Genomic DNA, 14552 nt, shown 5'->3' with positions numbered 1-14552 from the left:
TTATTCTGTTTATGTTCTTTTAGTTTATGTTTTAAATAAAATTATCACCATTTTTAATTACAAATTAAAACAATATGTACATATTTTTATATGTGATAAAAAGCTTCTAGCAAAACATAAATTAAGATTACCTCTATAAAAATAAAATAAATTACTATTCTATTATAAGTCACCATCGACGGAAACATGTTTTGACAGCTAGATTTAATTGCTTTTTCGGCTTATACTTATGACAACTTAATAAACTTATTTATCCGTCCCTTTAGCCACTCAAGATGCAATTGCGATGTTCACAATAATATTTATAAATAGTTTTTGATTATTAAATTTGATTAAAAAAATTTGTAACATTTATGTGTACTCTGCGGTTTTAAGATCTATACAATTTAACCTTAGAGCTCACATCGATCAGAAACTATAGAATTACAAACAAGTTGACTGCCTTACTATTATTTAAATTAACATTTAAAATTAACCTTGTGTATCAAAAATAATACTTATCATCATGTTACATCAAACCCAAGATTAAAATATGATATTCAAGGCAGTTAACTTGTTATGAGGGTACAATAGTAAGGAAATTCTAGTAAAAAATAAACTTTTTGTACATTATCAATGTACAAAGTATGCATGTTCTCGGCAATTGTTGAACCTTATTTTTTATTTTAAAGTAAACCTAATAAACGAATTGTGAGCGTAAATGTACGGATTCATACTAAGGTACATATATTACCTATAATTGTTATATTTTTTTTGATATTCGTCTGTGTCTGTTCTATCTGTTCATCATAATATTAATACTAGAAAAATCATTACATTTGGAATTAATAAAAAAGTAACTTTCATTTTCAATCGACTTACGGTAGATACGCAGAATTTTATTGTGTTATCGTGATGAAAAAAAATTGTTATTATTATAAGGCCGTTATCGTGATGGTAATAATGTTTTTCTGAAAAAAAAAATCATTATAATCATATAGCACCATAGGTACGAATATGCGGTCGTTGAATATAATATATTATTATAATTTAAGCATCACCGCCGATGTTTATAAAATGTGGATAATAATACGCTATAAACTAATTATAATAATAATTCGTTATATGTTAACTATAATAATTTCGGGTTTCGCGTCATATTTTCCCGCCAAACCAGAACTGTCAGCACTCGGATGAGGATGACTACGTAGTTATACCGCGTGATAGTGATAATTCGGGGACGGCGGAAATGACTCAGCTCGGCCGATTATTGTGGGAAAGGTCATCATAGGAAATCATCTGAAATCCATATTTCCGTCGACGGTGATTCAATGCTGAGCACTGTAAAAAAGCACACGCTTTGCGTATGTATAATAACAAACAATATACCTATGTCTTCTTGCGTTATTGTACAATCCCTCAATTCGTATATGAATGGTTGGCAGACAAGTAACCTGGCCGCCGACACTTCCGCTTCCGCGCTCGTGACATCTACGTGCCACGGCAAGGACTCCGTGGCTGGTTTCTTCATTACAACTTATATAAACTACCTTAACGGTTAGAATCCACTTTCGTTCCGCGTTCCCGGCGCATGTTGTTAAGCTTACTTATACATACCTATAATATACATATGTGTGTGTGTGTGGACTGGTTCACGAAAGGAATATTATTATTTTTGTGTAATAGCTATCAATAAAACCAAAACAAATTTTGCAGCGCCTCTTTAATTTGTATATACCGTGTTTTATACTTTCCTAACTTTTGTAGATAATATATATATATATATATATAAACTCCCTTAGAAAACCAATGTTATTTTATAAATTAATAATTGTTTATATTTTTAGGGGTCGTACTTGCCATAGCCGTAGCCCTATTAGTCGGCGGCTTACTAGTGGTGGCGTTTTTCACGGCAGCAGTGGAACTGGTTATCGATGACGTGAGTATCTTAGTAATTATTAATACATATTGCACCAAAAATATAATCTCCGTCAATTTAAGATGTGTAAGATGTGTAGCATATAGAGTATAGATTATTAATTAGGTTTTAATATATTTAATAAATATATATTCAATATTCTATTGCCGAGTTGCATAAATAATCACTAAACATTTAATGAATAAATAGTAATCTAATGGTTACTTGAATATGATTTAAATGGCCCATAATAGTTGATAAATTAAATTTTAGTAATCTATTAAGTGTTGTGTGCAACCCAACAAATACACTTAAGATTAATAAATGTTGCATATTGTTTACATAGATAACCGTTGATTAGGTTATTATTTTATAAAATGTGCAACCATACTAATTTAGATTATTTGAAAATGTAATAAGAGTCCGAAAATTGGAACTATCGGTTTAAATCATAAACTATTTGAATTATAGGGCATTGAGGTTAGGTATATTTAAATTTTAGTACTCTTACCAGCCATAAACTTAATTAACAATTAATATCACAATTTTAGATGAATTGAAATTGATAGGTAACTCTATATAAAATATCCTATTTATTAAAAAAATCGTATTTGTATGAACTACAGCTAAAACCTAGAATTTTTATACCTCCAATACTATAAAGTTATCTAATTCGTACGAGTCATAAAGTACTTAAGGTGTATACATTATAATTTTTAAGAAGAGACACGTCACTATAAATAACTTTTTACTACATAATTCTTTGAAAAATATAACTTTTATGACTCATATCGAACACGTGTCGTTTATAGCAAATCACCCTGCGGCCCGGTTCTCAGACGTTCGAGATGTGGCGTAAACCGCCTGTACGACCTTTGTTAAAAGTGTACATATACAATGTCACTAATGCTGACGAGTTTTTGAATGTGGTCGCACCAGGTGAGGTACGGGAGAAGCCGGTCTTGGATGAATTGGGTCCATTCGTCTACGTGTAAGTATAAATAGTATAATATCATAAAAAATAATATATATTATACTGTGCGGACATAGTCTTTGTAGTATGGTTGTATATTCGTTCAATATTTTTGTTTCATTTCATACTAACAACTAACCTTTAACTGATATCTACCCTTGCAGGGAAACATGGGAAAAAGTTAACCTGACATTCCATGACAACGGCACGCTCACGTACAACCAGCAAAAGGTTTACAGGTTTGACCCCGAACAGAGCGTAGGTTCCGAAGACGATGTAGTTGTAGTACCGAATATTCCGATGTTGGTGAGTTATATACCTAAATTATATATTTGCACAGTTTTACTGATTCCTTAAAGACTTGATTCGTAAAATGAGTTAGAAATATTATAAACGGTATATTATTATTACAGTCAGCCACGTCACAGAGTAAACACGCTGCCCGATTCTTGAGACTGGCCATGGCCAGTATTATGGATATCTTGAAGGTAAAACCGTTCGTCGAGGTGAGCGTCGGTCAACTGCTGTGGGGTTACGAAGACCCGCTGTTGAAACTGGCCAAGGATGTGGTGCCCAAGGAACAGAAGTTGCCGTACGAAGAGTTTGGTCTACTGTATGGGGTCAGTATCTACAATAATTTGATTTTAAAATATAAATTTTCCTCCCCGTAACCATTTTAAATTTATTCTATTGATTTAAACCGTAATCTTAGTAAGTTACGATTGTTCAACATATAACAGTATACAAAAATCAAAAAAGCAGTATTAAAGTGAGATGGGTGTTCCAAATGTTGTTAAAAGCACATCATTGGTTAAGATGCATTTAAAATAATGTATTCAAATTGCCTAAATATATCCCCGTGAAATATTTACGGTTCCAATCGAGTTATCAAATATTAAAATATTATACCTGTAAATTTTTTCTTGGAAATTATTATATAGAGTTATATGATTTAAAATTATGTATTAATTAGTCATTACTCTCCCCCCCTACCTAGCATATACGGTTTAAATACGTGTACTCGTTGAGTAAAATATTTTATGAAACTGAAAAAAAAAACTATTGTTCTTTGTTAAAAAAAAATACTATGTTTGTAACGGGACTACAGAAAAGAATAATTCGAAATTATAGCAAGCGCAATTTTTACTTTATTTGATTATTTTAATAATATATGCGATATACATACAGTGTTGTGTAGTATTGTAAAGTAGATTAAAATAAATTTGACATAAGTAACCCAATTCCTTTTTTTAGAAATGTAACAGCAAGTTTATATGTTTTATTTCATTGTACCAATTAACATGATATTATTATAATTTTTTGATTCCGAGTGCTCCCATTACTGAAATGTATTTTACTCGAGCACATATTTTCCCGTTATCACTTCTCCGCCCTTGGAATTCGTATTGTTGATAAAAATGTACATTACACTACGTCGTGTGTATACCACATAGCTCCAGTACATCGTTGACCAATATGACGTGAGGACATTGCCCGAACTGTTGGGATATCTGCGCCTGGACCGACTGCTATCCGCAGACGGTCCACTGCTAGACGGAATCCTGTCAGCCGGTACCAGCATTATACTTGGTGGGAGCAAGTGGTCAACCGCCATCCAGAGGGTTCCGATTTCTAAGGACTTCAACCTACAGCCAGAGCGCGGGTACCAGGCGGTGCATCCAACCAAGATTACTAGGATGTCACTAATGGGACGGCCGGTCAGGACCAAAACATTTTATCAAAACCACGTGCACCGCAGCCGTGTCACGTGCTGGCAGTTTGACCACCAACCTGCAGACACGCGTGACCTTTTGTCGTTTTCAGTCCACCGTTGGTTTTACGCCGCCCACCCGCCAGCCGACAAAGACTCATTGCAGTCCACACTGCACTGTTGGTTTTACATTTTTCTTTTTTGCAACCGCTGCGCACTATTCACCATTTGTCTGTTTTTGTTTGTCGTTTTGAAATATATATATTGTACGCACTCACTGCCATCACTGCATTGTTATTCATAATACAATTTGTTTGTGTGCTATACCCTTACATTGAACTAATCAAAACGTGTTATTTTTCTTTGCATGTCATGCTGGGTTCTCCTGTTTGACTTTCACTGTTACCTCTCTCTGAAAACAGAAAAACGGAACTTCACGTGATAATATGACTGTGTTCACTGGGGCCACGGATATCCGGCTCTTTGCCGCCTTAGACAAGTTCAACGGACGCACACATCTGCCACACTGGACCACCGATTCGTGCAACCGTATGTCCGGTGGAAGCGACGGTTCCCTTTTCCCTCCCAGGATTCAACCAGACACAGTTCTACACGTCTTCGATAAGGACATGTGCCGGAAACTGCCCCTAGTGTGAGTGCCATACCACTAATATAATATATATTATTGTAATTCTATCAGTCATGCCAACTTCGGATGATTCAAACTAAGATAATAATTATCACGTATTAGTGATTTATGAAACTCATAGTAATCACAATGTTTCTACACATATTAAGAAATATTAGCTTTTTCTCCAAATTAGGTGGTCACTTAAAGCGCGTACCGGTGTTAATTAATACAACTTTAGTATATTAGGGTAGGTAAGATGTTAATGAAACATCTTGATTTTTCTTGCGTACAGGTTCAAAAAGCAAGTTGAAGCTAAGGGAGGAGTGAAAGCGTACCGATTCGGTCCCGACCACCGAGCGTTCGCTGACCCAGACCACGAGCCGGAGAATAGTTGCTACTGCCCTTCACTGAACAGTCCCAGTGGCAACAGTACTTCTGGTACCAGTAGTACAACCACAGCAATGCCCACGGTGTCGACAAAAATGAATTTTCCACAGTGCGCACCTCACGGCACGTTCAACGTAAGCCTGTGTCAATACGGTGAGTCACTCTATCTACGCATGCGCATGCAAATCTCTATAAGTTAACCGCGCTCATATAAACGCTATATTTGTTTGCAGACTCTCCGGTGTTGCTGTCTTTCCCTCACTTTTACATGGGTGATCCACGACTCAGAGAAGCCGTCCTTGGTATGGACGAGCCAGACGCTGAACGCCACGAGTTTTACATAGATGTACAACCTGTAAGTCCATTATATTATATTATGATACTCGTATGATTTAAGCCACCAACAGTAATAATTTGCAATATTCGTTTGTACAGGAAATGGGAGTGGCTATGCGTGCCAGAGCCCGTGTGCAAATTAATCTGGCCGTGAGCCAAGTAGTAGACATCAAACAAGTTGCCACATTTCCCGACATCGTGTTCCCGATTATGTGGTTCGAAGAGGTATGTGTTGTGGATTAAGATACATGTATAGAGTATTTAGAGTATCGGTCACTATTTTTGCCAAAGTATTAAAATGTCCATACAATATTACATCAGTACAGTCATCCCAAAAATTTGTCAACTCACAGTATTTTGATATAGGCAATGATAATATATTAGAATAAATCAAAATATTAAGTGTATGTTAATACTTATTCAGTAACTAAAAGTAAATATCTTATACGTTAAAAGTAATCAATTGTCAGCAGTACCTACATACTTAGTTGTTGCGTAATTATAAGATAAGATACATAACAAACAGCTTCTCGTGAAAAAGAACCACTCGGGCTATACTCAAAGTTATAATAAGTTAAGAAATCAAATTTTTTATGATACAAAACACAATATTTTCTGTGTGCTAGCGTTTTTATTATTATTTATAATTAAGACAAAATAAAGTTATTTAGGTTTGAAAAATCAAGTAATAACTATTTTTGTTATAATTAACAATATTAAAAAAGTGAAAATATTACGTAAGAATAAATATTGTCTTTTGTATAGTGCAGAAATTTAGTTTCTTAACTATAACTGTTGCTTGAAAGATTTTTTAAACGATTTTTACACAAAAAAATATGAGTATATGACACTTCGGTACCCAATAAAGTTGAAAGAAATGAATCAGACCTGAGAAAATAAACTTAAGTATGTTTTATGAGTTTTTACATGGAAACATTTTTCATAAAACTAAATTTCATTATAATAAAAAAAAAAAATAAACTAGATAAACTTGACTTTTACATAATATAATACACACATTCCACCAAAAAATATATATATTGTATTCTATATTATTCCTATCAATCAAATACAAAATGTATAATTGGGAATAAATAATTAAGAAGACATACGTTATTTTACTCAAAATAAATATTAAATCCAGCAAACATATGTATTTTCGATATTATAATATTAAAATTATAATGATCTCGTGGCTATAATATGCTAAATATTTTTGAAACATATCTTAAGTTTTTATCTTTTATTGTATTATTTATTTGTGTAAAAACTCACATATTTTAGATTTCTTTTTTGTGTAGATATTTTCATAGTGTATTTTTTTTTGCGAAGAAACTTGACACACGTATTAGTAATTTTTACCTAGTATGCTTCATAAAAGAACTTACATTCACTCTAAAACCCTCATACAGGCGCTAAAATATTGAAGAGAGTCTCTTTGACCTCCTTTAAAATCGCTACTGATTAATTATTATGAGTACTGAATAGGTTAATCAAAAACACTCGCATTTGTGTGTGATTTTTTTTATAGTTAATAATAACAATATTGACGAGATACTATATTAAATATATATTAACTGTTTTTATTTAGTTCCTTGCCTGTCAGATATAATAATATGTGTTTGTCTATTTTCAATTCAGGGCATCGACGAACTGCCCGACAACGTGATCCAACTGCTCAAGCTGGCCACGCAAACGCCGCCAGTGGCTAAGGCTGCACTGCAGTACGCGTTGTTCGCCTCGGGAGCCGTGCTACTGCTGTTGGCACTCGGGTGTCTGGTGCGCAACTCGCACCGTCAAGAGACCATGTCCCTCGAAGGTACAGCGCACTACAGCCAGGACGAAAAGAAGAAACCGAAGAAGACAATCCCACCCGCGCCCATGAGCACCACAGTGTTGTCCAACGGTAACGGGACCGCCGCCAAGGCCAACGCCGGTTACGTTGCCGACGACGAATAACTCCAGTAGTTCGGGAGACAACGGGGACGGCGCTGCACGGACGACCACCGGACGAGAAAACCGAAAACCCATCGCTTGGGTGACGCCCATGTAGTCATTCTGCTACCAATGCCGCTCTAGATAATACGAGATCTATCGCAATGTACATACATCAATGATGATATATAATGGATATGACTGGCGGTGACTCGATCTGTCTGTCATTATTATTATTAATTTTATATTATTATTATTATTATTATTATATATATTATATAAATACTGAACTCTCTCTCTCTCTCTCTCTGTCAACCGACTACTACAACTGTAAAATACGCGAGTGCACGTGGTCGACAAGTTGAGTGACGAAAACGATCAAAATCGCGTATATTAAATATTGTATAAAAATGCGATGATGGTTGTTTGTGCCAACGGGTTATTTCTTCTCCGCGTCGACATATTTCGACTTCGACAATGATAATAATTATCTCTATTATTATTATTATTATTATTATTATTATTATGTAATTATCCGGACGTATCTATACGAGAAATATGTGACGTGTAATACTGTCTTCTTGTACATAGAACGACAATTTGTTGTCAAAAAATTAACGTTTTTATTATTAATATATAATAGAATATTATGATTATTATTTTTGTTTTTGTGGAAAAATGCTCATATTATTATTATTATTTTTATTTTTTTGTCATTGGCTATTATTATTTTATGTGTTTTTTTTCGTTCGTTGACTCGTGTATATAGTTAATATTATTATAGTTATTATCCGGAGGAACTTATAATTTTATTTGGTTTTAAAATATTCTATAATTTATTATCGTAAACGTTGTGCAGTTTGTCTTCACCATAATCAACTTAAGAAGTGCAAACATGATATTTACACTTTCATAAAGAAAAATTAGTAGGTTACCCTATATATTTGATGAGCCGGGGGACAACAAACATGCGCTCCAAACGTAAACATTATGATATAATGATTTTATTATTGTTAAAAAATATAATATATAAATAATTTTATTGATTAACCGCTCTTGCGGTCGAGGTTTTCGGGTTTCGTTTCTCGTCGTTTGAAGTACAATATGATTACAATTTACAAAAGATTTGTGTACCTATATATTATTCAACGCTCGTTTTCCCGAGTATGTCATATATATCGCTCAATTACGTACATACAAAATTATCTTGTACAATAACAATTTATTATTATTATTATTATTATTATTATTATTATTCATACCTTGTGTTTATAAAATAAGTTTTTGTTTTATTATTGTAAGATTATTTAATAACTTTGTGTTTTGTGTACATTTTCACGGGGAGATATAAAATTATTGCAAGTTAAAAATATTATATATACCTATATACAAAAAACCATTAAAACGTATTGTGTTTATTTATTTTTTATTATAAAAAATATACATGGTGAATATTTTATCAAACGTGAAATTTTTGAGTATCTATAACACAAATATATAAATCTGTAATATACAAGAAAATATTAACCAAAAATTAAAAGGAATATTAAATATTATCCAAAACGAAAAATCTGCCTACGTCGGGCTACGTATTATTATGATATATAATACACAATATTAATAAAATGTTTTAACTCAAATATTAAATATAAACTCAATATTAAAAAAATCATACATATTATTCAAAAGATTTTTAATTTATTTCGTTTTTAAATGAAACAATTTCAATATTATTAATTTAATATTTTAAGCATCACATAATATTATCCCTATCGCTTTTAAAACGTTTTCAATACTTAATTCTCTTTCCCTCATTTGAGTAAAGACATGATTATTTTAAATAATTTTTGCTTTTTTAAGTGACTGACCAATTTTTCTTTATGATCTTTTCAATTCATAATTTCTAAATTTAACCTCATATTTTCTACAAACGATCAAATAGATGTATGGTTTTAAATTTTAGTTTGGTTATAAGTAGTCTTTATAATTGAGCATTACATCGTGGACGTTTCAGATTGAGAGTGTTTAATACATATAGAGATACTTTTTACATTCAGTTTAGTATTTTCACAATTTTTTATTTTACCTTCAATATGTGTTGAATTTAAATAATCTGTTTAAATTCTTTTTTAACAACTTTGAGATCTAATAATTTAAATCTCCCAAAAAATTATTAATTTAAATTATTGGGACTTTTCGGCGCTGCCATTTTGGCAATAATGACAAACTATATATGCATGAAACGATTTATTAAGTATTTAACCAACGAACAATTACAAATGCTCACGGAATATTTATTAAGAAATATATTTATCCTGACATAAAGTATCCTCCAAAATTATAGTCTGAATTTAAGTCTAGTACAATAAGAACTACAAATGCATGTGAGTCCAGTTTCATTCACACTTCAATTATCCATGTTTTACTGTGCTTATCCAAATATATTTCAATTTATACACGTTTTAAAACTATTCAAATTAATTAATATTAAAATGAGAAGTCCATAGGAAAGAAGAAGAAACTTCTTAAGAATTTCATAAAGTAAAAAATGATAGGAAATATATTAGGAAAAATTAATTGCTAACAATTTTTTAAATCTGTATTTTATAAGTTTCAATCCAATTATTAACTTATTATCTATATAAATAACTAGACAAAGAACGATTTAAATAAATGTTCAGTTATATATATAGACAGTTTGTAAAAATAGGAAGGAAAATGCTTGTTTTTTCTGGGACCTAATAATATAATGCTCATAATAATATTTTTATAACTAAATTAAATGTATTCTTGTATTTATTCTTAGAAGTAATTATAGTTATTAATTTTTAGTGATAGCAATAAAGTAATTACCTATAAAGAAATTTAAAATATTACATTACATACAATATTTAAATAATTGATGAAATAAAAGAAAAAATGTAAGCTAATATTATTGTTTATTACTATTCAACTACATATAGTTGCTTCAAATATGCCCCAACCACTTGGGTTCGACATCTATATTTAAAAATATATTAACAGAAAACGTCACAGCTTCATTGAAGAAAAATTAGAAACGCATAATATGTTTATTAATTTTAATAATAAATAGTATATAAGCAAATATATATTTATTTTTAATTTATAACACATTTTTAAATTATTTAAAAATAAGTACCAATATTAATATTTCTATTAATATTGTAAAAATTGTCATACAAATAATTACAATTGTTTTGCATATTTATTGCATATTTTTCGCGATTTACATATTTGTTGCATACTTTTACGATTTTAACTGCATATTATATGGCATATATTGATACTTTTTAGTGCATAAAAATCCACGCTCTACAGTAATAATATAATCAATGCAATGATTTCGTAAAAAATTAAATCAATCTACCGTAAGTTCGTAACACTAAAAGGAAAATTAATTACTTAAATAAAAATATTAAAAAATCATGAAATGTAGTTATGATATATAAGCTAACAGACATTAATTTAAAATTGAATTCAAATTTAACACGTCCCATAGAGGCCCATTCAATACCTAATGTACAGCAAAGCGGTACCCCCACCCCACCCCTTGCCAATTTTGTTATTGCTTGTAATTAAGCTTGTATTGAATTGTAGTGACTTAAAACAGAAAATTGGAAATATTTTAAATTCTAGATTTAATTTCCTAAAAATTGTATAATTCAATTTGTATCGGCAGGTTAAGTTGAATAACAAAAAAAAAAAAAATCAACTTAATATACAATGAATCTTAATATCAATATAATAATATATTAAAATGTCATATAGCATACAATTTGTTTTAAGTGTTTTATGTTTAGAGATTTTTTTATGGAAAAATAGTGAACCAAAAAAAAAAAAAAATTCCATTTATAAATGTACATTAGGGTATTGTTTTAAGTATAAAACGTAGGTCGTAGGTAAGTAAACCATTTTTTGTTACTGCTATATGACGTATAAAATCAAATCTATAGGCGATCGCCATACCGCTATCCATATTGGCTTTGAAATAAGTATTGCATTCAACATTAGCTAGATTCTAAAAACTGAAAATTAAAAATATTTGATTAAATGGCTTATGATTTTATTATTTTTTTAATAATTTTTTTTAAGGATAAGGTTTTCAGATATCACTCACATACCGTAGAAGACCTTAAACAGAAAATCACCGAGGAAGTCGAAGCCATACCATACCAGGCTTCCTATCCCCCCCCACAGGTTTAGTATACAATATGTAGAAGTAAATAAAAATTACTAGTTTAAGCTAAGCTTCCTACTGATCATGTTCATACTTCAAAACGATAGCTGTTTACTAAATTTTTTTTTTTTAATATTAAAGAAAATTACTGTTGTTTAAAAAATGTTTATCATTGGTAGAACTCATCGTTATATAATATGAATCCATCACTCGTTGTATCAAAATCAGTGTTCGATATCCGTCCTTCTAGCAAGAAAAGTGTGACGGTTGGACTCCTAGTTGATAAACAGATTTCAATTATTATATTATTAGAATGTAAATTAACTAAAAAAGTTGTAACGCTAGATCTATAACAGTGGAGCACATTAATGTGTAAAAACAATTTTAATACAATTATTAATAATTTACATAGGTACTCAATGTAAACGCGTTAGAATTGCAGACAACTTTTTCTACTCTGTTAACGTAAACCAATCAACTATTATTTTATATTCTAATGATAACTACATCACATAACATTATCTCATGGTGATCTTCATCGTTTAAAACAATTACAACATTGTATAGACTTGTATATAGTTGAAAAACAGAAAAAATTGGAATCATACCAAAAAACATTCGATACAGCTAACGCGTTAAACAAGGCTGTCGACGTAAACGAGTTACCATTGTCTTGTCAACGAAACGAGTTTACAAACCAATATATTCAAAATTATGATTTCAGCTATAGCAATATACAAAGTGATTATATTTCATTCATGTACGAGCTATTACAATTTCATTTTAAAAATAAGATTTAAAAATATTGTAATAAAAAAAAAATATGAATATAAAAATATAAATGAATTATGAATTTTTCGAAATATTTTGCTATCGAAAAAAATATATCATTATTTATTAATACTGCTTATATAGTTATATATTAACTGTTAATAATAATTTTTATATTATTTTTTTATTTTAACCTATAAATGTATTATTTGATATTTATTTAAATAAAAAAAACAAGACATAATATATTGTAATCAAAGTTTTAATTTGTAATTTCCATTCCAATTTTCTGATCTTTCATCATTTTTTCTAATTTATTCTCGATAAGAAACATTCTTTAAAAGAATAATTTAATTATAGTTTTGTTCACCTGATGGATTATGTAAAATCACTCACTTTTTTTGATTTTTTTACATTGGTTTTCTTCTCGTAGGCCCTCTTTTGACTACCCGGTTTTATTCCTGTTTTTCTGTCTTGCGTTTCTATCATATCCACCTATAACCATAATAAGCGATTAGTTAATGTTTTTTAGTTAATAAACAGTTTTAATTAAATGTTTAATAATTTTAACATTTAAAATAGTAATACTAACGTTATATTTATCTTTACCAACTATGACTTAATATTTGATTCTATTACAATATAAAAATATATAGATATATTTTTTTATATTACATCGCTTACAGCAAAGGATTCTTCATTATCACTCTAAATGAATCGACCGACATTATTTTATTTTTTTTGAAAAGTATTTCAATTTAATAAAAATAGAAAACTATTTGTATAAAAACATGAACTCGCTGTAGACTCGTTGAAGTAGGCTGAAAATGCTATATCCAAAGGCTTCCTTATATCCGTGTTCTCTCCCGGTTTCAAGTAGTTTGAAGTTCATTATACGACCACACCCTCGTTATTACATTCTTCAATACCAGGTTTATTTTTTTATCTATTTAATACATTAAGCAATATTAACCTTTTCTTATTTACAGATATACAGATTTAATATTTTAGTGAGCAAAAGTTGTTGCTAAATTTTTGAAAATTCATTTTTTAAACTGAAAATATTTACTTACTAAAAAAATTTTGTAAAAAAAATAACAGAATTTGATCAAACAAAGGTTTATTACTAACTGAACTAAAGTGGATTAAATAAACAACTTATAAATTTTTTTTAAAAATACAGTGTAACCAACATGTATGATATACTGGGGAAAAAATAGGTGTTAAGCAGGAAATTTCCCCTTAAACTTTTAAAATCTCCCTGCTCAAAAGTGCTCAGAATATACATTATGGTTTTTGAAAAACAGTTTTTTTTCGTATTACAGGGGAAAAATGGCTTAAGGGGAATACAAATACATACTACTATTAAAACAAATATATACTTTAAAAAATAATGTTTGGTTTATGTAAAAAATGTTTATTAAATTACTGATTTAAAGTTTCATAAAGTATCTCAATAGACTACAAACTTTATGCGTATTTAATTTTGAAAAGTCGTTTTTATATTTTTACCCCGCTCCACAAAAAAATTATAAAATTATAAGCCATTTAATCAAATATTTTTAATTGTCAGTCTTTAGAATCTAGCTAATGTTGAATGCATTACTTATTTCAAAGCCAATATGAATGTGGTATGGCGATCGCCTATAGATTTATTGTACTAACAAATGAAACAGATGGAACTAAAGTGTTGAGTGGAGGACAAACCCCGTG

The 14552-nt window shown here is 30.2% G+C and overlaps 1 protein-coding gene across 2 annotated transcripts in view; it reads left to right on the top strand.

Annotated features, from left to right (window-relative positions):
• Positions 1 to 9261, top strand: part of LOC113559647 (scavenger receptor class B member 1) — a 28525-nt gene extending 19264 nt beyond the window's left edge. For both annotated transcript variants that reach the window (XM_026965401.1, XM_026965402.1), the window contains exons 2-10: positions 1827 to 1918; positions 2710 to 2888; positions 3035 to 3176; positions 3284 to 3490; positions 5004 to 5233; positions 5505 to 5752; positions 5833 to 5954; positions 6035 to 6160; positions 7577 to 9261. In XM_026965401.1, coding sequence (XP_026821202.1) covers positions 1827 to 1918; positions 2710 to 2888; positions 3035 to 3176; positions 3284 to 3490; positions 5004 to 5233; positions 5505 to 5752; positions 5833 to 5954; positions 6035 to 6160; positions 7577 to 7894 — 1664 coding nt within the window. In that variant the 3' untranslated portion in view covers positions 7895 to 9261. The remainder of the gene's footprint in view (positions 1 to 1826; positions 1919 to 2709; positions 2889 to 3034; positions 3177 to 3283; positions 3491 to 5003; positions 5234 to 5504; positions 5753 to 5832; positions 5955 to 6034; positions 6161 to 7576) is intronic.
• The last annotated feature ends 5291 nt before the right edge of the window (positions 9262 to 14552 follow it).

Source organism: Rhopalosiphum maidis, chromosome 3, assembly GCF_003676215.2.
Source record: "Rhopalosiphum maidis isolate BTI-1 chromosome 3, ASM367621v3, whole genome shotgun sequence".
NCBI lineage: Eukaryota > Metazoa > Arthropoda > Insecta > Hemiptera > Aphididae > Rhopalosiphum > Rhopalosiphum maidis.
This window is presented reverse-complemented; position numbering and strand designations above follow the sequence as displayed.